Source organism: Epinephelus lanceolatus, chromosome 10 (genome assembly GCF_041903045.1).
Source record: "Epinephelus lanceolatus isolate andai-2023 chromosome 10, ASM4190304v1, whole genome shotgun sequence".
In the NCBI taxonomy this organism is placed as follows: domain Eukaryota; kingdom Metazoa; phylum Chordata; class Actinopteri; order Perciformes; family Serranidae; genus Epinephelus; species Epinephelus lanceolatus.
In genome coordinates this window covers 13,686,766-13,711,179 of record NC_135743.1, presented here as the reverse complement: position 1 = coordinate 13,711,179, position 24,414 = coordinate 13,686,766, and the positions used below count along the sequence as shown (strand labels likewise).

Here is a 24,414-nt window from a genome sequence, read left to right as displayed (position 1 = left end):
CACTATGTCCTGCACTCAAAGATACTTGAAATGTGGGATATTTTAAAACAATATGTGCTTTATTTAAAATTAAACAGCAACAGCAAGGCATTTACAATTTCTGTACATTATATTATTTCTTACGAGATGTTGAGGACACTTAAAGCGTTGTATTAGCAGGTAATCAAGGCACCAGTTACACTTCGGCACAGGTGATACATTCATTCCTCTTAGGTATGATTCCTGATGATTGGTGCATACAAATGCAAATCAAATGAGTTGAGGTTATTCTTGTTGACTGAGGTTAATTTAAGTGACCGCTGAAATCACTAAAGCTGTGGACAAAAAGAAAATCTTGCACCTGTTAATTTGAAAACATGCATGTGAGTGGTTCGATACCGACAAAGTACTTCAAGTAATTACCGCTTCGGTAATGAGAATGTTCCAACGTGAAGTGCTTAGTTTTTGTGGCATTTTGAAATGTGCACGTACACATTTGTGACACGGCGGAGGTGGAACAAATGTATGTGAAGTTGTATTAAAGCTGTAGGTAGTAACTTTTATAAAAATAACTGTCATATTTGCTGAAATTGCCACTGCAACCAGACAGTAGTACATGTTCCTTTCACCTTCCTTATAGTGCTTCAAATGGCATTTGTATTTTAATCCCAGACTATCCATCTCATGCACTACTGTTTGTATGAGGTGACAAATGGCCTTTCGCTAAGCCCCGCCCATTTGTGATGGTCCGTCAAGCTGTCAGACTAAGCGTGGAGCCCACATTGTAACTAACTGCACTCCCTGAAGAAATATTATCATATCTTTGGAGAAATGAAACAGTGATTGCAGAAAGAAGCAGACAGAGGGGTCTACAGTCTAAACAGGTTAAAAAGACAAAGATAGAAGCTAAAGCCGAAAGTGAACCACCACATCACTGCTGATCGCCACAGAAGACAATGAATATAAAGGGAAACTTTGCTGATATTGAACCAGCTGTGTGGCATCACTTCACTGGTTCCTGTACAGCAGGGTCGGTCTTTATTCACTGTTATAATCATTAAAAAGCAAAAGCAGCATGTGTATACATTCAGTAGGCTACATCTTCAGTAGCTAGCTAGCTAACCCTACACTTTTAAGGGTTTGATTTTGGTTTTGGAACAGGGAAGAAACGTATATCTTTTTCCAACCTCTCCAGGTAACGAGTATCATTAATACACGACGTGCCCCAGGCACGACATTTAGCTCCAAATCCACAAAACCAGCCTGAAAATGAAGGAAATCTGAAACGATTGCATTAGAGTCAATGGAGCTGTGTTGTTGTTGGATCCTGGTCTGAGCCGGACCCATGCTACGTTATTATTGGCCAGTCTGCGTCAGAGGGTGGGACTTAGCGAAGGGTCAATTTCAGCAAATATGACAATAAGTTATTATGATTAAAGTTACCAACTGAAGCGTTAATCATCAGCGTGTGTTCCAAGCGAGTGTGAGCAAGGAATGAGCCGGAGCAGTGGAGGAGATGTAGCCCACAGCAGGATCCCCGACTTCAAACTGAATCACTGATGGTGACCTACAAAACACAAACACATTGTTATTTTTCCTTTAATTTACTTTAATTTCCTGTCATTTGCACATAAAAACTTTTTTCACATACGTACCTGTTGAGTACGATGAGCACTACTGAGCCGTCTGTTCTGATGAAGGCAGAATATTCCAGCTTTGTGTCCTGGCTGGCGGACACACCCACTCTCTGAGACCCCTCCCACAGGAACTTACTGTGTAAAGAGGTGATTTGTTAGAATTTTTTTATACTGCCATCTTGGCATTTAGTTTGAACCAAAGTTATTATAGTTAAAAAGTTCTATATGTGACATTCAGAGCATTAACATAGCAGCAATCCACTATTTGCTATGTAACAATATGATGGTGTAATGGCGTCCTGAGCAGAGAATGAAGTCACACCACATCTGTGTGTGTGTGCTGTAATCTGAGTTTCTGTGGTTTGCTGTGATAACCCAGTCCCAATGCATGCATATTAGTGCACGTGTGTATCTCACTGGCTAGCTCATCGCCATCCCTTTGCACTGCGTGCATACCTTAGTTGTTGATGATGTGGGGACGGTGACATCACAGAGGTGTAGCGCCCACCCTCCAGTTCCCCTCTGGTTAACACCGTTAGCTCTGTTCGCATTGTTGCTGTTGTTCAGCACTGTTAGCTGCTAGCTACCATCAGCTACCTCCATGTTGAGAACCGTGTTCAGGGATCTCACACAATTTGAATTTCCCATAGCGCCCCTTTAACTAAAAACTAAAACTAGCTGTGAAAAAAAAATTGTAAACAAAAATAAAATAAAAAAAATAGACTTTAGAAAAATAACTTACTTACGCGCTATTGTGCACTTACAACACTGACTAAAATAAAATTAAAATATACCGGAAATATCTTTAGTGTTGGTCCTTGTCAACAAGCATGAGGAGGCATTAGTGCATATTTATTGAGACTGGGATGTCTACATGACTGTGAGTTAACTGACTTATTATATAACTGACTATTGAAAAAGTTATCTTTTAGTTCAGATAGGCATGGTCACCCTACAAGACATGCTACAATAGGTAACTTTACATTACCAACAGTAAGAACAAACTCAATCAAACATACAGTAATGCACAGAGATATGCATGAATGGAAGTCACTCTGGCAACATATCACACAGGAAAAACAACAAAGCTAGATTTTAAATTCTTTTGAAGCTGCACCTTTTGACAAATACTCAGATTATCCATAAAACAGACAAAAGTATAGTTGTCAAAGCCTAATCAATTAATATCAATGGTAGGTTTGACTGTGTCATGTGTCTCAGGATGTGAAGGGTCTGTCTTTGTTGTGTCTTGTGTTTTCTGTTAGTATGCTAATCATATTTCCATGTTTTCCCAAAGGAGGCTACAAGAAAGGGTGACCTACATAATATGATTCATGCACTGTAATGAACCTCGTGCATGGTAAACATACAGTTTTCCCTGGGAACTGTTTCTTTTAAAGCACATGTAATGCATGTAGGGAAACATATAAATGTGAGTGTACAGTATTATGTAAATACTTGGACTAATATTACAATAATGGAGCATCATCTGGTAATCAAAAGGAAAATTTAGCCCCGAAATGGCGGTTACTTACCAAATGAAATCATGGAAAAACATATATCTTAATAACTGTATTACCAGGAGCTGTCTTGTGTTGTATGTGAGTTGTTTTGTAAACAGTCACAAATGCACAGCTGTTGTGGACCAAAGACGGAATAGCTGCTGCAATGCAGTAGCGAATGGGGATTCTGATAAACTAAACCAAACGTCTTAGAGCTTGCGTCTGACAAAAAAACCCATATTATAATAAAAAACTAGAATTACCGCCTCATGGTTGTACCCCTCCCCCAACCAGTCAAGTTGCAGTTTACATCCACGACTGTCCAGACTCATAAAATCACAGAAGCTCTTTACTGTCAGCACAGTTTCAAGTTGAGCACCCAAGAGTTGTGTCACCAATTCAGTGTCTGACCAAATGCCTCCTGTTCTGTTCCTGAAGTTATGGTGCTGAGTGATGGCCAGAAAAGTGTTTTTGCAGAACATTATGATGTCACACTGCAGCTGACCTTTGACCTTTTGGATATAAATGTCATCACTTCATCATTCTATCATATTAAAGACATTTGTGTGAAATTTTGTCATAATCAGCGTATGAATTCTTGAGTTAAGGGCTGTTGCAGAGGCATAAAAACTAAAAGTAAGACTGAAACTAATACAAACTAAACTAAAAATCAAACATTTTGAAACAATAGAAACTAAACTGAAATGAGGAAATCCACTCTGGAAAGTAACGGAACTGAAAATAAAAATTAAAAACAAAGTAAAAACTAATGAAAAATGAATGAAAACTATAATAACACTACTATGAACAAAGATCATGTGAGAGCCAGTGTGCTACCTGAAGTGAGCCATGCTATAGAAGTGTGGCTGCTTGTAGAAGACATCCCGCTTTGCATCCACTATAACAGGGCTGTCCACAAAGTTTTTAACCCAGTTTGGCCCACCAGTCTGGTCCAAGGCCAGGTTCCAGTCAGTCCAGCCCACCACATAATGATTTAAGTCCTGCCGTGGAGAAAACACCCACAGATTAGTATCTAGTCTGTGCTTTGTAACTTTGTAGTGAGAGGTGTTGTTTGGTTTAAATGAATCCAATGGACTGGTGCCTGGTGTTTTGTTAAAATGTCACAAGGACAACACATCTACATAAATAAATCCCTCCTGATTCTCAAGATGTCTCCAGTCTGAATGCGCCCATGCAAAATAGATAGAAAGGAGGGAGTCTAATTTCATTTGAGAGAGAGCGAGGAAACTAAACACCAGTTCCAGCTTGCTTTGACAGCCTGCGGGCAATCTCTGAAGAGTGTGTGTGCAGCAGCGTGCAACTCGTAAATCTGCACTGCAGCATCGAGGGAGGTGATTCACCTTTCAGGAACAGCTCACAGCTTGTCAACTCTCACATCTGTCACAGTGGATCTGACTGAACAAGCCTCATGCAAGAAGATAATGTGATCTTACCTCTATAATGTCATGTGCGTACTGGGCAGCCCTGTCCCAGCTGCCCAGCTTCACCCCTCTGTCCAGTGGGCTCCAGCCAGAGCAGGCCTCAGTGCCAAACAGGTAATACTCTGGGTAGAGGTGATGGGTGACTCCCAGGCTTATCTCAGCTGGGACGAAGCTGTCAAGGTACCAGTGAACTGCCACACCGTGAATGTATCTGCCTGCGTGAACATCAGTTAGGACCTGGAGGGACAAGGTGAAAAAGGTTTCCACATAAAATACATGTGAAAACCAAACAGGGCTCCTGTTATGGATTTCTGCAGGTACTGAGAACTCCTAAAGAAGCACTCATGGTAGCCTCCTATGCAAGACTGTCAGCCGCTGTTTGCAAACACACTCGCCAGCAGAAGTAAAAGTGAAAATCGACCTCAGATTCACTCTGGTTTGGTGTTTCACTCGCTACATTTGCGTTTTTTTTTAAGCGCTATGTCTCTTGGATGCTTGCTGCTTAGAGTAGAATCTATCTTTATAGTCCAGCATGGGTGGAAATTTGTCTTCGGCTCACCAAATATTAAAGACAGCATGGTAAAAAGCAAACAAGTAGTCAGGTAGACAAGCATATAAAGTCATTACAAAACACTGAAACACATTAAATCAGCTCATTGTCTGTCTGTGGTTTAAAACTCATCAGTCACTTTGTTGAGTTAAGGACACTGATGGCACTCGAGATAAAGGACTTCTTACATACAATTTTAGTTGCCAGAGGAACTCTATAGCGCCTCCCAGAGCTCAAACTGGCTCAAGAGAGGGTGGAGCTATCTGCCAAGATAACTCCTTGCTTTCTTCCTTGTCCTTTCTGGTAAGAGTTGGGTCAAGGGCTTTTGCTTTTACTTGCCATAGTTATAATCCCAGAGAGTTTATTCTTGGATGCACAGTTAAGGTGACCGTACCAGGCAAGGCGTTGAGAAGTTAAAACACTCTCAATAGTTTTGTATTTTAATTCAAAAATCTGCTGACTAACACAGGGGCCGCTGAGTTTTCACAGTCTTACAGTCTAGCAGCTCTTCTCTACCTTTTTATAAAGCTCCGACCTCACCTGAGCGCTGTGGAGGTACACGGCCATAAACATCCTGAACACAGAAAATAAAATAAAATAAGAAATTACACGCAGAGGGCAGAGTCTCCAGAAAAATACACCACCACACACAGAGTGTTTCTCAAGTGATGATAGAGAAATCCTGCATACTAAGGTCTTTTTAGCTGATAAAAAAAAATCTTAAATTTAATTCACAGAAGTCTTAAATAGTTTCTCTTTCCTGCTGTAGACAGTTCAAACATGTTTTGTATGCAGTTGCAGGCATCTGGAGATATTACACAAATTAATATATCGTTTTTAATCAGTTTATCCATCCCCATGTAGTGTGCTGCTCATCTGGGTCCAGGCAGCATTAATACAATTGATTATATCATTAGTTACAGCAAATGATTTATTAAAATTGATTAATTGCCACAGAATAATTTGTGAATGTTGACATAAATTTCAACATCAAAATAACAATTTGTTCTGTTTTAAATTAGCAGAAAAGTACAACTATATTTAGTCACAACAGTTAAACTATCTCTGAATCTAAAATCTTTTTTTTTTTTTTTTAAGAACACTGGGCACATACATTTTTAAATAACTTTTACTGAGCAGATGGATTCCACTAGTAGTCTACATCTACATCTAAGGCTCATTTTCCTGAACATTACAGTCATGCATGATGCCCTGAGATCAACAGCAGATCAACTGTTGTAATAGGCACGAAGGTAAGATTAAATAAGGTAGTAAAAAAATAAAGTGCAATTACATCAACATAAAATAATAAAAAAGGAGAACGATAACAAGCTGACCATTATCCCCATCATCACAGGTCTACCCTCCCTCCACCTTGCAAGGTATGATATGAGGGGTTTTCAGGTTTTATTGCACTGTTGGAGCCTGTCTTTCAGGGCACATCTCATCCATTCCAAATGGAGTGTGTTAGTTAAATCCTCTAGAACACTGGGCACATCAAAAAAATGTAGGGCTGAAGTAATTGGATATCTAGGGACACTTTGTAAGAGTGAATTATTTTAATATTTCCACAATGAAAGCCTTTTTTTTTACCAAAGCTAAGTGTTGTATTATAACCAAGAGGAGAGCATTGATATGTGAAGTGATTCTGAGGACACTACACTTTATAAGAGTGAGATTATTAAATATTTTTGTAGTATCTCTTTTTGGTGTGGCACTTTCTAGACGGTCCCTGCATACTAATCTCACAGCTGGCTGCACACGTACGTCAAAGTTATTTCTCCAGCTCAGGGGATGCCTTGTTTAGATGAAAATGAATTTGTAGCTTGTTGTATTTCTTACTACAGGTGGAAAGCGGGGTCGTTTGTGATTTAACAATATTTCGCTTTTAAGTTATTGATCCAAATGTTTCAATCTGTGAATGTCTTTTCAATTTTACCAAACTGGTTTACACAGGCTGCTGCTGTCCACTAATCTGTACTGCGCACCAGCACTGAATCTTAGTGGTACTAGATTGTACCGGCCTACTACAGCCAGACAATAAACAACTTCAAGCCAAATTGTCTCGGCTGATTTCCCATCATACTTTCATACTTTGCTCAGTATGGCTGCGAAACACGTATTCAACTGCCGTCTATGTGGTGATAAAAAGTCTAAAGAAGTATTAAATTGAACTTGGTGAACCCTGCAGAAATCTGTTCTTCTTCAGTCCCTAACTCTTCATGGTTTAGGAGCCTGAGCCTATCTCAGCTGCTACACAACACAGAAACGCCTTTCATTAAGTTTGTTCCTGTCTGATACTTTGGTAGCTTCACACTATTTTCTCCAGAGAATAAAGACGTGAGATTGGAAGATGGAAAAGTCTTTTATTCCTGCGGCTGCTACTACAGACTGAATGGTGGCTAACTAGACTTTTTTTTTTTTTTTAAACTCCCCCCCCCCAAACACCTCATCACTTTTTTCTTACCTGATATCTTCTTTACTTCTTTACAGTATCTTGTATCATATATTATATCTTCATCATGTTATGAGATTTTGTTGTTGTTTTATTTGGCGCTATAGTCTTCATTTCTTGATCTGCCAGTTATTATCATGTGAAGCATTCAGTGCCTCTGCTGCTCTTGTTGTAAAGCACTTCTTGTATGAAAGGTACAATATAAAAAATGTTTATTATTACTGATTTAAGTTCAAACTCATTTTGTGCCTTCATGCCCAGTGTAGCTCTGGGTATAACATGGCTTTCCCCACTACCTCTCCATCCTTGGACTCACCACTTTAGCCCAGTGAGGCAGCAGCAGGCGGTTGTCATCCAGGATGAGAACGTGTGTGCGTGGGTGTGAAGAAGCGTGCAGGGCAGGGCCGAGGTCCAGAGCCACCCAGTCCCTCTGCTCCTCAGGAGTGAAGCCAAGAGCCTGGAAACTGCAGTAAGATACTTCTCAGTCTGTTGTGAAATTAAGCAGCCACAAAGATGGCATTTATAATGTGAGAACAGACCTGTAGTTTGTCATCTGTCCTGCAGAGGGCTCATTCCCTGTGGTCAAAGCCCAGAAGGTCAAGTTATATTTAGCGTATTCCTCAAGGAACCTGAGAGGGATGAAAAGAAAAAATAAAACGTCCATCAGGGTAAGTTTCCCTCAACATGTGACAGTGCATTAAGGTAAAGCCCAACATGTCACCTGATATAGTATTGAGCCCAGGTTTTATGCTCCTTGCCCCCAGGCTGACCCTTCAGGGAGCCCTTTCCTATGAGAGCACCGTTAGTTTTCATCCAGACGGGGGCACTCCAGGCGCTGGCCAGCAGAGACAGGGGGCGAGGAGACAAGGCCTGAGCACGCTGCAGGAGAGGGATCTGAGAGGAAGAAGAGGAGGTAAGATTAAAGTAACTGAGTGATGGATGTGTGTATGTGTGAGAGCAGGAGAAGAGAGATACCTTCATGTTGATGTCCTCAGGAGCCAGGGTGAAGTTGTCCAGGTTGTAGTCTCCAGGTGTGTCAGCATACGTGTACAGACGGGTGGAGAAGTCGCAGCTGGCCATGGGCACACGCACAACGCTGTAGCCGATACCTGCCAGAGGCACAACATCAATAACGACTGAGGCTGGGCGATAATTCAATATGTAGGGATAATGTACAGTCAGTGAATAACACTGATCATCTTGTTACAATGCGATGATCTGCTGGGAAACCTTGGGGTTCATGTGGATGCCACTTGACACACACCACCCACCTAGACACCGTTACAGACCGAGCACACCTCCTCATGGCAGTGGCCCTCCCAGCAGGACAATGCAACATGCCACGCTGCTCAGAACTGACCCTTAGAACGTGACAAAGTGCTCAAGGCGTCAACCTGGCCTCCATATTCCCCAGATCGCAATCTGATCAAGCATCCCGTGTTGATGCCTTATCAGAGCCAAGTTTGATCCAGGGTGGAGCCTCTGTCATGTCGAGGCATGGCAGCAGGATCTATGGGGGTGTCCTGTGGTGTCTGGCACCAGGGCGTCGGCTGTGGATCCTTTAAGTCCATAGGCTAAACATATAGGGTGTGACGCAAAATACCAGCATGTCCCACGGATGCTCAATCGTATTGGGATCTGGGGAATTTGTAGGCCTGGTAAACACCTTAAGCTCTTTGTCACGTTCCTCAGACCATTCCTGAGCTGTTTTTACAGTGTGGTATTGTCCTGCAACTGCCATCAGGGAGTGCCATTGCCATGAGGGGGTTTACTTGGTCTGTCATGGTTTTTGGGTGGGTGGCGCATGTCAAGTAGCTTCCACATAAATGCCAGGACCAAAGGTTTTCTAACAGAATGTTGGACTGTAATGAAATGATTAATGTTACACACTTCACCTGTCAGTGGGTTTTAATGTTGTGGCTGATCAGTGTATGGATTTTTTTGAACAAATTTCCCTTTTCTTTAGCAGTTATGAGCAGTATACAGTCAATTCATAAAGGGTTTATTAATGTATTTTTCAGTGACTATAACTGAACAAAGAATGACAGTATAGTAAAACAAAGATGTATAAACATGATCTACGTCTTTAAATACTTAAATGTCCTGATATCTGATAACAACTACAAAGACTGTTAAAAAACATTTATTACATGTTTGGAAATTGAAAATATTCTTATAAAGATAATGTTTTAAAGGTCAGGTGAGTAAGCTTAAGGAGGGATTTAGCGGCATCTAGTGGTGAGGACTGCAGATTGCAATCCTTCTCTTCCACTTCTCCCAGTTAGATTTGCTTTAGTATTCATTGTACAGGACGTTTTTACTGGGAGCTGATTTATCTACAGATGTCTCTTCCTCTAAAAAACCAATGGACCAGGTTATTAAAACTGTTAAAAATACTGAATAAACCAGTATCACGTTACAAATCAGTGATAGTAACTGAAGATCCAGACAATCAGGATGTTTTTAATGGGAGCTGGATTATCTGCGAAGGTCTCTTCCTCTCCAAAACAAACAGAAAAACACTATTTTCTTTCATGTTAAACTGCTTTGTTTAGTGTTTTTAGTGGTTTGAATCATCTTGTCCAATGCTCTTGTGATGGAGGGGCTACGAACTACGGTGGCCAACACAAAAACGCAAATGGCCCTAAGTAGAGCCGTGTTTGGCTTGTCTGGTCTGGGCTACTGTAGAAACATGGCAGTGCAACATGTAGATATAAACGGCTCATTCTAAAGTAACGAAAACACAATAATCTTTATTTTGAGGTGATTATACACTAAAGAAAACATATTTATTATATTATTTCTGCCAAAATATCACCCTTAACTCTACATGCTGGACCTTTAAACCATGCAACCAAGCCCTAATACAACCTGTATGAATGATGCTGGGTAATGTCGATTCTGTTGATGTGGGAAACAAGCTAACCTGCACATACAGACACCGCTAACAGAACGTGTGAAATGTATTTTTCATTGTGTCAGAGCACGACCACTGTTGCTATGTAGAAAAACACTGGTTGCTATTTGTTTTTACATGAAAAATATAGAGACATGAATAATAAATGTATCCGTTATTCATGGATGTTATCGTCACAGTACGCTTTCCTGACACATCACCATACTGTTGCACAGACAGTGGGTATTTTCAGGTGGTTGTTTTTACTGAGCGTACCTTCAGGGGAGAAGTACTGTCGCAGCAGCTGGTCCTGTGCACCGGCAGAAAGTGACAGGATGTTAATGGCTGCTGCGTCTGTCATAGCTCCACCGAAGCCCCTGATCTTCTGGTACTTCTGGTACGGAACGATAGTCAACTTGAGGCCTGAAAGAAACACATAAATCTCACTCCCCTTAATGTTATATCTTTAAATCAATCAGTTTTTATTTGTTAGGTGAAATGATTAAATATGCTTTCAGGAAATCTAATAGCTGTCCTGTCAGTTCTGTCAATATGTAGTGGTGGTAGTAATGAATACATTTCAATGTTTATGATAAGGCAGGGTCAGGGTAGAAGCTCCTCCTGAGCCTCTCAGTGCTGGCCTCTTCCTCCTAACCTCAGCAGGGAGTAAAGACAGCTACCTGGGTGGCTGGGATCCTTAATGATTCTCCTGACCTTATTTTTGCAGCACCTGGTGTGAACATCCTTTCAGCAGGGTAAAGAAGCACCTATCATATGTTCAGCTGAATGAACCACTCTCTGCAGGGCCTTGCAGCCCTCTTCCGTACCAGGCAGTGATGTTCCCCATCAGGACGCTCTCGATGGTGCAGGAGAAGAAATTCCTCAGTATCTGAGGGAATACCTGGAATTTCCTCAGGAATCTTGTGTCTCTTTGAGGTCATTTTGTCTGTTTTGGTTATTTTATGTCTCTTTGTCTTTGTTTGCATCTCCTTGTTGGCTTTTTGTGACTGTTCCTGGTCAGCTCTTATCCTGATATAATAAATTTGTATGTATAAACAAAAGAGACGCTCTGCACCTGCTCCAACACCTCACACATCCCAGCAGAAGCTCCCATCATCCCTCACCTGTCCCGCTGCTGTTCACCTGGACCTGACCCTGGCCCGTGTCCAGTCTGCTGCCGGCCATGCTGCTCAGGTAGGAGGCGTACTGGCCCAGTGGAGGCAAGGTGACTGGCCCAACACTGTCACAGTGGGTCGAGTTACACTCACACACTACAGAGTCATGGCCAAAGCTTCTGGCGACACATTTATTACTTCCTGGAAGGAGAAGAAGCCATAAATATGTGACTTTATGCCTGTGCTGGTGGACAGAAGTTTAAATGCAAAAGGATGCAAGCACTGAGACAGGTGCACCTGTGTTGTGTTACCTGTGCAGAGTGTCACTTCTACTGAGAGGAAAACAAGAGCTAGAAGCACAGGTGATGGCAACAACAACGCCATGTTATCTACAAACAAAGAGCATATTGGTTCAGATTGGTGTCAGGCAGCACTTCAAACAGTAAAACACAAGTTAACAAAGACCCACCTGCTCCATTCATTTAGCTGACACACACACACATTATATTGTCAGGTCATTCAGAGCACTTTATCAACACTATCTCACCTCAGAGGATCCTGACACGAACTCTGGCATCTCACGAGACTTCACTTTGAAGATGTTCACAGTTGACGGTCACCTCAGTGTTGTCCAATGTGCCATACCACCGTTTCCTCTTCCCACTCTGTTTAAGCGATCATACGTGAGACTTTAGGCCAGTCATGTGACTTTGTGAAGTGTCACGTGAACAGCCGTGCAGCACTCTGAGCCGCAGCCAGGTGGCGCCGCACCACAAAGAAGTCGGAGAATAAAGGAATTCATGCTGCTGTCATCCAGAGTTCATGTTTTTAGACGTTTAAAAAAAGCCTGTAACACGGCTTGTACATTTATTTCCATGACGTTCTCAGTTTTCTCTGTGTACATTTTAAAGTCTTTGTTAAAGTAAAACATATCACGTCTCAAACATGGGTTCAAAACAAGGTTGTTTCATTTCTGCTTCACCTTTCCTCCCTGTTTCCCATCTCAAGTGCACCTAAGTGGTAGATAATACCATCCCAGACTGTGAGACAATGGGCCCCTGGACACAGATATGCAAAAGGTACCACCATCTCTGCTACACAGAGCTGGAAACACAAACATACACAGCCTTTGAGGTGATTTTGCTTCCTTGTTGTTGGGATTTCTGTCTATTTTGGTCATTTTGTGTCTCCTTGTAGATTGTTTTTATGTCCTCATGTTGTGTCTTTCCTTGGTTGTTTTATTGTCTACTAGTTATTTTGTATCTCTGTTGCCATTTTGTAGGGTTTTTTTTGTGGTCATTTTGTGTCTCTCTTTGGTTGTTGTTCCATTTTTGTAGTTGTTTTGTGTCTCTCTGAAGTCATTTTGTGGTAATTCTGTCTTTTCTGTTCATTTGTGCTTCTTTGTAGTCATTTTGTGTCTTTCTGTGGATGTTTTGAAATTTTGTAGTTATTTTGTGTCTCCTTGGTCGCCCTGTGTGTCTTTGAGATCATTTTGTGGTTTTTTTTAGCTGTTTTAACCATTTTTTTGTTGTTAATTTGTGTCTCTTTTTGGACATTTGACCACTTTATGTAGTTGTTTTGTGTCTCTGAGGTCTTTTTTAAGGCAATTTTGTCTCTTTTGGTCATTTTATGTTTATTTGAAGTCATTTTGTGTCTCTCTTTGGTTGGTTTGTCCTTTTTGTAGTTTTTTTTGTGTTTCTGTGGTGGTTTTACAGTGCGAGAAATTTTGTGACCTTTTGGACATTTTGTGTCTCTTTTTGTTTGTTGCACCTCTTTTATAGTTATTTTGTCACCTCCTTGCATTTCTTTTGCATCTCCTTCTTGGCTTTTTGTGTCTTCCTTGTATGTATGTGTTCATTTGGGTGACATTTATGTAAATGCCAAGGGAGGGCCCTGATAATTTGACCCCTGGGCCTGTGCCTGGTAGGCCCGCTCAGTAATCCATCCATGCTGGGCACATACTGTATAAGGCCCAACCACCTTCCCTTTGTAGGAGTGACACCCAGACTTTATAGTGGTGTTGCATCTTTTTGTTGTCTTGCATCTCTGTCATTGTTAGGCATCTTTTTGTGGTTTTGTGTGTTTATAATCATTTTGTATCTCTTTGACTTAATTCTGTGTCTCTTTTGGTTCTTTTGCCCCTTTTCTGTAGTTAGTTGGTCTTTGGTGCTCCTTTGCATCTCTTTTTGTGGTCATTTCCTCTTCTTGCAGGAGGGCTGCAGGCCAGGGTCGAGCCTAGGCCGCTGCAGCAAGGACAGGGCCTTTGTGCATAGGGCGCCTGCTCTAACCACTAAGCCCCTGATGCCCCCTTTATTGTGGATTTGACTTGATGTGCAATAATTACTTCAAACAAAAAGCCATTTTTTAAACTTTATTTGACATTTTGTTATCAAAGTTACATACATGCATCATAATTTACAGATATTATAGACAGATATTTGTATGTTTATGTAGTTGTAGGACACTGATATTTGTATGAGTGTGTGAGTGTGTGTGTGTGTGTGTGTGTGTGTGTGAGATTTAAGTCTTTATGTAACTTCACAGGGAGGCACATATTCTGTCCAACATCTTTGGATTTCTGTTGCTCAAAAAGATGATTTCTTTCTTCCCTTCCTCTGTCCGACCTGATGAGGGAAAGCAAGAGTTTAAAGTTACTCTGTCTGCATCACTTAAATGTCTTTCTTTCAAAAAACAAAAACAAAAAAAAAAAAGCATCCACAGTATCATCACTCACTCTGCGGGTGCTGCAGCCAGTGGCGGTCCAAATAGTAGAGGTAGCAGCTCTCAAACTCCTTCTCGCTGTAGTTGGGCACCGACACTGGGATGAACGGGTCCATGCTGTCGAACCCCTTCTGATGAGCAAAACAAAGACAGGAAGTCAACATACTGCACAACAAATGTCTTTGTGAGGGGTATTAAATGCAGAGTCATTCTGTTTAGCATTATCAGAGAAGAAAATATCAAAAACAAGATATGCATAATTTAGATGAAATAAATTACTGTTAACACAATGCAGACTACATATCATCATATATAATGCACCACAGGCCCTGTTACAATATTCACACAAATAGAGATATTAATACTGTTATGATTTAAATGCAATGCATCTTTTTTGCATTATATACAAATATATAAATATACTGCATATTTTTAAAAATTAATCAACCTGTTAAAAACAAGACAAGTTAAAGTTAAGTCCAACTGGTGAGTGATCAAAACAGAAGTCTAAATAATTAATATTACACATTTATAAAATCAACATTTTTTTAATTTGGCGAGACAAGAATGTTTATGACCCTGCTTTGATTTTTACAGTTCGATTGTTGGTGCAGTATAAACATAGGAGGCTGGTGACAATAATGGATTTATTGCTCCATTAGGAAATTGATCTTATGACATGCAGACATTGGATAAATACAACCGATACATAAATAATATTGTGAACCACTGCAACAACACAACCACATGGTTTACTCTGGAAACAGGTCCAGGATTTGACAATAATTTGTTTCTGTTCAGGACCGCTTCCAACAAAAAGTAGAGACGTTCATCACAAAGCAGTATCATTTCACTTAAATTTGAAAAACAACTTCTGCATGAGTCTTGAGGATTGGAGTCTCCAGGTTTGCATTTCCCAACTAACGACCCAAGTTAGAAAAGAGAAGGAAAGACTAATCTGCTGTCAGAGCTTGAGGACAAGTGCTACAGATTACAAAGTACAATAAACTGATCTCTGACCTCTCCCAGCAGCTCTTGAGGCAAGTAGGCAGATTTTGAAGTGAAGAGAGACCCCGTCTGAGACAGAGTGGTGATGATGGCGCCTCCAGTCTGAGACCAAGAGAGTGAATGTTAATGGAAAAAGAAATAATATTCTCAAGCAACTGTGGTCATCGCCTTGAGTGCGTTCTTCTCACCCAGTCGTTCGTCATCAGCTTCCTCAGGTTATAAATCAAAGTGAGCTCCTCTGGATCCACCTGATGACGGTAAGAAAGAGAGACACGGAAGACTTCCTGTCAGTGGAAACTGAGAGAGAAGCATGAAGACAAGCATGAGGCATGACAGGATTGTAAGATGTGTTTCCTCACAGGGCTCTTATCCTCCTTCTTGATGGTGGATCTTCCCCACAGGGCGTTGACACCATCCACAGCCACGGCCAAGCGGAAGACTGACTCTGGCTGCCCGCTCTGCAGCCTCAGCTCCTTCATCACCGCCCCCACCACATCACTGCTGCTCTTCACACGAGCTATACCCTGCGGCAGAAGAAACAACATCAGACTCCTGATGACGATGTCTTTTGAAGGGAAATTAGAAGCAATTTAAGGGCAAGTCTATCGATTTTACACATCCAAGTCTGTTTACAGGTCCTGGAGCGTACTACTGCACATGAACTGATTCAGTGGAAACAGACTATGGCTATGAGCCTGCCACTGGCTCGCATTTTAGGCCAGTATTCTCCCCCTCTTCCACTATCTGTATGTTACTGACTTCAAAATCCACTTCACTACGGGAAACTAGCAGCCTACACACTGAAGATGGCAAGTTTTGACAAAAGATGTGGATCGTGCAATGAGGCATGCTTGCTTTGACGTTCGGTTAATTGTTGTAAAGATGTGCAACAAATAAAACAACTTGTAAGTGCACCTTAAGCAAGCCCAGAGTCCGTCTCACAGGACTCTCGCACAGCCAGTCGGAGTTGATTTGCCACATCTTATTACCCTGGCAGTGGCATACTTCAGTGACGCTAACCTCGCCAATGTTTCAAAGTTGAATCACACAGTCGAAAACCATGTGTTCCTGGTTTTTGTGGCGTTTTTTAGTGGAGAATTAGCCATTTTAAGGACGGTGCTCGCCTCCCCAGATCTTAGCAGACATTTTAAACTGTTGGCTGGTTTTCAGTATTTTTTGTATATTTAGTAAAACTGTGACGTGTTTGCCATTTATGGGGAAACAAAACTACTGTAGGTGGAGACCTCGCATATGGCTGCACTGTGTTTGGTCGGTGTGCTAAATTGTGGCCAAATTGTTATAGGGATAGTTAGTGATGTCTATAATATGAATTTATAGATGATAAAATGTTAATCTGCAACTTTATCTAATGGTCAGAGTAGTATTTGTTTTTAAAATGCACTGAATCAGTGTATCATATGACATGGTTAAGCTATGTTTGAGTCAAATGATTGAGGGCTGCTCTGGATTACTCATCTTAACTGTTATTGGCCTATTGCATTTACCAATGCACCTTTACTACCATTTGACAACTTTACTACAATTTCTTCTCTGCTCAATCACCAACATCCGATGATGATGATAATATGTCCCTCCAGAGCTTTCTCTAGCACTGACACAGCACTGTGGAGATAAGTCTGGTTATGTGAGACCACAGCATATGTGGAAAAAGTAGTATAATATATAGAGGCTGTTGCCAGCATAACACACCTGAACGTCTGACTAAAGTGAGTTGCATTGTGGGTAATGTAGGCACCAAAAAGATGACAAATTTGCTTCTGTTGCATCAATTATGATGCCTTTATTTTTTAAAACTGTTCATCATGACTGCAGCAATGTCAAAGGACTGCAGTGCTAAATCAGTGGACGACTTAATAAATCGTAACAACACATAACTTTGTAGGTCAAAATCTGAGCAGCTGAGTTATGTTCAAGTGTCGGAGCAAACAGTAATTTCACGCACCATTTCTTTAGTTTTAAGCCTGAAAAAATCCATCAGTTCAATACAGATGCCTCAGCAGGAGGTTTGACACTGATTTGATTTCTTTTGTCTAATAATGTGCTGTCAGAAGGCTGGCTATTAATATCAGATCTAATTACAGCCTACGACGGGCTCACAGTAACACCAGCAGTGACCAGAAATTTGTTTGTACGACAAGTTAGACAAAACAGGGTAGCACTATTGTCTCTAGAACAAATGATACGGAGCAAGATGACTGATTAGAAGAGGTGGACAAATTCACAGGCTGAGCATAAATCTACTGCTCTTTTTACCACCTCTGTCAGTGAGTGTGGTACAAAAATATTGTGCTGATCCATCCCCGTGCTCAGTTCATTGGCTATTGATCACCACAAAGCACAGGCAAGGTTGAAGATGAAACTTTAATGACCCCCTGTGGGGAAATCAGCAGGGCAGAAGGTGGAAAGAATAGGTAACAGATAGAAAATACAACAAACTGATGAAAATGTCTCCGAGGGCGGGATAAACCACATCTCCACTAAACGTAAATAAATACTCAGAGCCAGAGAAGTCAGTGAGAAAGCTCACCTGATCCACCAGCTCTCCGAGTAGACATCCCTCCTCAGTGAACTCTCTCTTTGTCCACACATAGCGCTGCTTTGTCTTTATCTGGGAGAGAAATGGCAGTTTCACTGACGGTACAACATCAAAGACCGTTTTATTGACCATGTTACCATGCACCATTCACTTAAAGCTAAAAACCTTTCACTTTGTTCCATGATGCAAATTACATACATTCATATTTCAATCCCACTGCATTCTATATGACCGTATTTTGATGAAGATGCTGCATAACAGAACTTTTCCATTCATATTCCTTTTTGGATGCTAATGGGCAAAGCCTGGCTGAGTATTTATAGGGACAGTTCAGCCATAAATAAGAAATACATATGCTTCCTCTCACCTGTAGTGTTATCAAACTAGATTGTTTTGGTGCAAGCTGTCGAGTGTTGGAGGTACCAGCTGTAGAGATGTTTACCTTCTCTCCAATGTAATGGAACTAGATGGCACTCAGCTTGTGGTGCTCAAGCCACCGCAAAAAATACATTTGAAAACCTCAACAGCAATGTCTCTTCCCAGAAACCATGACTCGGTCACTCAAGATAATCCACAGACCTTGTTTTGAGCACATTCATGTAGGAACTATTTTCTTTCTACCGAACTACACCTGATAACAGTATCACAGCACGGAAGGAAGTGTGCATCTACTGCTGGCTCACTAGCATCACCGAATTAGCTAACCTTATGCCTTTAGCACAAGTCTCTTGTCCATGAGCAGATGCACACTTCCTTCTGCTCGCTGATATGGTTGGAGGGTGTATTTCGGAGGAAAGAAAATAGTTCCTACATGAAGCTGCTCACAACAAGGTCTGTGGATTATCTTGACTAACAAGGTGGTGATATTTGGAAAGCGACATATCTCCAACACTTGGTAACTTTCACCAAAAAAAATCTAGCTCTACAGGCAAGAGGAAAAATACGTACATTTGATTTGGGGGTGTACTGTCCCTTTAAGATGCTCCATCCTCAATTGGCTACATTAGAATGTAAATGTGATTCCCTCAAATACCAACCCTAAAACCACATCATGCTGCTATACTGCTTCTGTGCCATGCAAAGACACTGTGCTTCACACTCTGCCTTCCACAGCTGTGCGTGTGGGTAAATTCAGGTGGCGCCTGAAAGCTGTTTCATTGCTTAATGTATATCAGGCCTAAACCGCTGTGAAAATGCAGTCAAGGCTCATTTAAGGTCTAATAATGACTAATGCTTGTTAATAATGTGACAAATTTTGCAACACTCCACGTGCATTGATTTTGATTGTGTATACTCAGGGGTTATATTGTAATATTGGAGCAAATAAATATCATCTGATGTTCATAACACACTGCATAAAATCATTACCTTTGAAAGGAAGTGCTGATTGGTGGTTCTGAAAGTGCGTAACCATTCAGCGGCTTGTAACGGCTGATCAAAGCGAGCTGTGTTATAGGACGAGGGCAGCAGCTCCCTACAGTTCTTCACCCAGAGGTGAGCTGTATTAGAAAAAACACAGAGGATGAAGGAGGGTCACTGTTGACACTCTCTGTATGGTCAAAGCAGTCAGACACTTGTGTGATTGCGTTTGTCTCACCATCAGGAACATGCAGCACCAGCCATCCTTGTGTGTAGCAGAAGTGGACTGTGTGACAGAGAGACATTGTCTTCCCACTGCCCTTCAACCCATCTGAACAACTCAATAAGGTTAACAGCACGTTTATTCAGAGGCATCAAGAGAAGAAGAGTGTGTTCATCTCTGTGTGTGTGAGACTGTGTTGTAAAGGATACAGAATAAATACCGCAGAGGAGGTTTGCTGTAGTCGGCTTTCTTCAGGTAAGAGATGACCTCTAGAGCTGGCTGCCTCACCATCATACAGGCTTCATTAAACGTCTTCACCTAAATACAGACATGACAATTCTTGTTCATGGTAGGCATTAAAATAAATCACAAAATATTATCTAAGAGTCAAAATAATGTGCATGGAGTTATAGACATAACACGTACCTGTTGTTGATAGCGCCGAGGGAGGGTCTGAGGGAACAGAGTGCAGACGTGTGCAGAGGGCAGCGTGTAATACTGTCCGATATGATTCTCTGATTGGCACGCCTGAAAAGAGACAAAGAGTGAGCCAGGTGAAATCATACAAATGTAAAGACAACTGCTGCAAACACAAATCGGCTGCACTGCTTAAGTCAGATTCTCTTACTGGATCATTCTCCCGTGTTCTGAAAACTGAGAAGGGCTCATGTTCTGACTCTACAGCCACAACTTCCTGCTGCTGCCCACATCCACTGGTATGAAGGGATCTTACATGTGTTACCTGCAGAAGTTTAGCAGAACAAATACTTTAATTTAAGTGTCATATACATCCAAAATGTGCCTGGCTCACAGGGGTTTACAAGACAGACTCTACAATAAGAAAAAACAGAAAAATAATCCAAATAAAACACATGATGCTGTATTGATTCGTGTCACTCAGGAGTGGTATCAGTAAAGTTCATTTTAAACTGTGCAGTAACTATACTTCCTTCATGCGATAATGTGCATTCAGCCATTCAGCCTGTCTATTTATCATATTTTGATTTGTTCTTCAGTTTACTTATATGTGTTTTTTTACTGATGCTTTTTGTTTTGCACTATTCCCTTTGCTGCTGCAACAATACAAATTTACCCCCTGTGCAACTATTAAAGGATTATTTTATCTTATCTTATCACACAGGTGATCCTTTCTGTCCTCTTCTGGGACTGAATGGAAGCATCCAGTGTCTTCAACCAAAGGAAGGATGCTGAATCTTAACTGGGTGCACAGACAACTTTGTGCTCTGTCACTGTGATGTACAGTATTAATCTAGATTGTATATGTGCTTAATAACAACTCAAAATTGGTTTGATGGATATTACTTTTGAACATTTTTAGTTTTCAAATAAATAACAGAAGAGATTAGATTATTTTGATAAATATATACTGTAAACCTATGTAAGCTACCTTACCCATGCAGTTATTTGAGCAACTTCAGTAAATGGTCTGGGCATATGACACCTATCACGATTCATGAATATATTGCAATATGTTGCGATACTGTAAGCAAAGTAAGATGATGGCATTTTTTAAGCTCTAATTTTAGGAAAACTGTCATATTATACACTATGATATGTAAACTTTTTCATGCAATCACAACAGTGGGATCTGCACTTGTATTTATCAAAGTCCCTGTAACATCCAACATCATAGCACTAGTTTCTGAGCAACCTCAGCAAAGGAAAAAACATTTCCCTATATCATCTAAAAACAAATAATAGAGTAAAGGTGTTTGAATAATTCTCAAAGTAAACAAATTAAGACAGTAAAAATTGCAATTAGAAAATTAATACAATGTTTTTAAGAATCGGTACAGAATCACAAAACATAACATCACAATACTCAAGTGTATCAATCTTTTGGTTATTTAGTTTCAGATTTTTGGTAAGTCTATTGCTAGAATTGTACATTAACCTACTACCAATAAACACATTTAGTACACTGATGTACATGTAATGCACACCCTATAAATACATTACAAATCTGTGTTTTGCAGCAGTTTGACACATAAACTGTACACAGGGTGTCTACAGGTATCAGACAGTTAAATTTAATGCTTTTTAAGACCCGTTCAAAACACTTTTTAACCAAATTTAGGACAATTTTTTGGACAAATCAATGTTTTCCTTACTTGATCATCACCGGTAAGCATTGCAAGCAAGTAGTATAAATGTGGTCTTGTGCAGAGGTAAGTCTTTTGTGGTTATTAGTGTGAGTTAAGTATTAAGTAAAATGACAATATTATAGTTTATTGAGGATTTGTAACATTAGAAATGTGGACTTTTAGATAGAAAGGCTTCACTCATTTTCACAAGGAAATTAGATAAAATGTTTGTAGTAGTTAAGACCTCACATATTCAAATTTAAGACTATTCAATAACTTTAACACCGTATTGTTGTAACACTAAATTTAAGACATTTAAAACTGTTTAAGGACCTGTAGACACCCTGGTACAGTTTATGGTTTAACATAACAACCATCAATGGACGTTTGCCTTCTTACTTTGTAACCAGAGCTGCTGGCCTAGGTCAGAAACATCTAGACATGTATTATTTGTTCATTAAACTATACTGTGTAGGTTATATATCTGCAGCTTCTTCAATAAACCTGCTGCTAACAGTGATCTTACCGTTTGCCGCAGTCTGAAGGACAGTCTGTGGAGCGCCATGATCTGAAACAAGAAGGCCGACATTAATTTAACTTATCCTAGGGATGGTAAAAGCTAGTGAAGTATATAATGTGTACAAATCCACACCGGTTTCCTGTAACCTTGCGTAAACAGTTAGCTAACTGTTAGCTAGCTGTGCTCCCCAGCAGCCTAATACAGAAGCAACATTAGCAACACTGAGCTATTTAAACTCAGAAATATGTTTACCTGCTATTTAGTTTATTAAATATTCAGTGATGAAAATTTCCGTTCAGGTCATTTACAGAAAAATGTCCCCGGAGCGGTTTAAGACGAGGGTAAATTGCACTCCTCCAGGCGAAGTCAATGTGCCAGATCTGTCACGGACACCGCCATGATGCAGCTCACAGCAGGAAGTGACGTAACTCCGTCACAGTTCTCCGCAGCCAATGAGGTGGCGCGAGGCAGGCGACAACAACTGAAGAAAATGGAGTTTGTCAGACTTTGACACATTTCACCTGTAATAATAATTAATGCAGTGCGGCTCATGGCAGATATAAATACACCGTGGAGGTGCTACATACATTAATGAGTTTATGGAGAAGGAGAGTGTTATTTTAAAACATTAAACGGGACTCACTTGACAGGATACATGAGAGATTTTGCCTTTTTTAAACCAGTATTTTCAATTTTATAATTCTATAAGATTCCCAGGGAGATGAAACACAAGTTGCAGCCTCCTGTATTCATGATGAGAAACACATGTTCCACATCTACCTTTCAACTAGCTTCTCAAGCCTCAAATTGCTCCATAATATTCTTAGTTGAAAATGAATTCTTTGTATTTTAAACTACCAAATCCTCTAAAACAGGAGATAGCTTTTAAATACTGTGGCCTATAGCTTATATGAGATGTAGGCTATATCAAAGGTTGGATTAACAAGCAAGCAGAGAGGGAGGTTGCCCCATGCAGGGAGCCTCTGACCTCTAGGGCCCTTATAAAGAGCACAGTTCACTGGATGTCAATTGTTTGTATGTATGTTGAATAACTGCAAATTGGTTTAGAAAAATGCTCCACTGAAGTATATTATCAACTAAGGTGGCCTAATGCGGCCTTAATTTGTTTAGTTTGTACTGTGCTTGAGAACGAGAGGCTCTGCATGCTTCAGTCTTTAAACTTTGATCATTTCATCACAGCCATGAATGCAGAGGCTTTTTTGATTTTTTTGGCATTGTCATGAAAGTGATAATCCTCTCAAAAAATGTACAGTCCCCTGGTGCATATTTCTGACTAAAGTCGTGTTGAAACAAAATACATCATTTAAAAAAACTGTCTCCAGTAAATCTACCACCGCCTATGCTGGAAAAGGAGGGTCTATATGCACACTGTACTTGATGGGAACATAGTTGATAGGGTTTATACACAAAGCACATGCGGCAGGAGGTGATGGTTTGGGGTTAGCCATAGAGACCAAAATCATGTCATCTGGAGCCTCTTAAAGAGATCTGGCCATGTGTTGGCAAGGATGGATTACTGATCAGGCAAAATGGGCAACAGCCCCAGTGGCCCAGGGCCCTGTAGTAATTTAAATAATTACTAATCTGCCCTCCAATTTTTGGAGTATGCACCACTGCAGCATCCTTATGACAAGTCCCACATTATTACCTCATCCTGTGGCTCTATCTTGTCGAGAGACTCTAAATCTAGTTTTAAAAAACTTTATTCTCAGTTAAATTGTCCTTTGTGTTTTTGATATTAATCACCCAACTAACTAATAACTATTGTACATACAGCAGACCCTCAGAAAGCAGTACTGGGTGTTTGCTGGGTACAGGTGAAAGTCATGAGTTTGTTACGTGCACTAAATGGGTATTTTGAGGTTACAGAGTTCAAGTTCAAGTTCTTTATTGTTGTCATGTACTGAACAGTAACAGAGAAGCAGTTGTTGACTATGGGAATCGTAGGCCTCTCAGGCTCTCTTCAATATCTGTAAATATATTAATATCATACAAACATTTTCATATTGATTAAAAAGAAAATCACATAGGTAAAAACCAAATCTGAACCCAAGCCATGAAATAGTGCAAGGCAAAATATAGGGCTAAAATATAAACACAAAAAATATAAATATAGTGATATAAACAGGAGGAACACGGGGCAATAAGGGCCAAAAGGTAATATTTGTTACAGTGGGCTCATCTGGCCCTCCACAGGTGTAGATTTCGAGGGGCATACAGGGGATACGTCCCCCTCAATTTGTAAGACGTGCATTTGTCCCCCCACTCCAGTGAAAAAACAAAAGTAGCAGAGGACTTTTAATTTAATCCACACCATAAATTGA

The 24,414-nt window shown here is 40.5% G+C and overlaps 2 protein-coding genes across 2 annotated transcripts; both read right to left on the bottom strand.

Annotated features, from left to right (window-relative positions):
* Positions 1-38: 38 nt before the first annotated feature.
* Positions 39-12,295, bottom strand: gba1 (glucosylceramidase beta 1). The gene is made up of 12 exons (XM_033639945.2): positions 12,124-12,295; positions 11,888-11,965; positions 11,586-11,777; positions 10,738-10,884; positions 8,541-8,674; positions 8,287-8,459; positions 8,105-8,194; positions 7,882-8,029; positions 4,573-4,797; positions 3,956-4,119; positions 1,635-1,751; positions 39-1,546 (listed from the first exon to the last, which is right to left on the bottom strand). The coding sequence occupies exons 2-12, from the start codon at positions 11,958-11,960 to the stop codon at positions 1,441-1,443; spliced, it is 1,569 nt and encodes a 522-aa protein (XP_033495836.2). The 5' UTR covers positions 11,961-11,965; positions 12,124-12,295; the 3' UTR covers positions 39-1,440.
* A 1,638-nt stretch (positions 12,296-13,933) lies between these two features.
* On the bottom strand, positions 13,934-22,477 carry dap3 (death associated protein 3). Its single transcript, XM_033639921.2, has 13 exons — positions 22,322-22,477; positions 22,076-22,117; positions 20,073-20,186; positions 19,871-19,972; positions 19,654-19,762; positions 19,460-19,552; positions 19,231-19,361; positions 17,854-17,934; positions 15,665-15,829; positions 15,494-15,553; positions 15,318-15,407; positions 14,311-14,428; positions 13,934-14,200 (listed from the first exon to the last, which is right to left on the bottom strand). The coding sequence occupies exons 2-13, from the start codon at positions 22,112-22,114 to the stop codon at positions 14,115-14,117; spliced, it is 1,188 nt and encodes a 395-aa protein (XP_033495812.1). The 5' UTR covers positions 22,115-22,117; positions 22,322-22,477; the 3' UTR covers positions 13,934-14,114.
* Between the last annotated feature and the right edge of the window lie 1,937 nt (positions 22,478-24,414).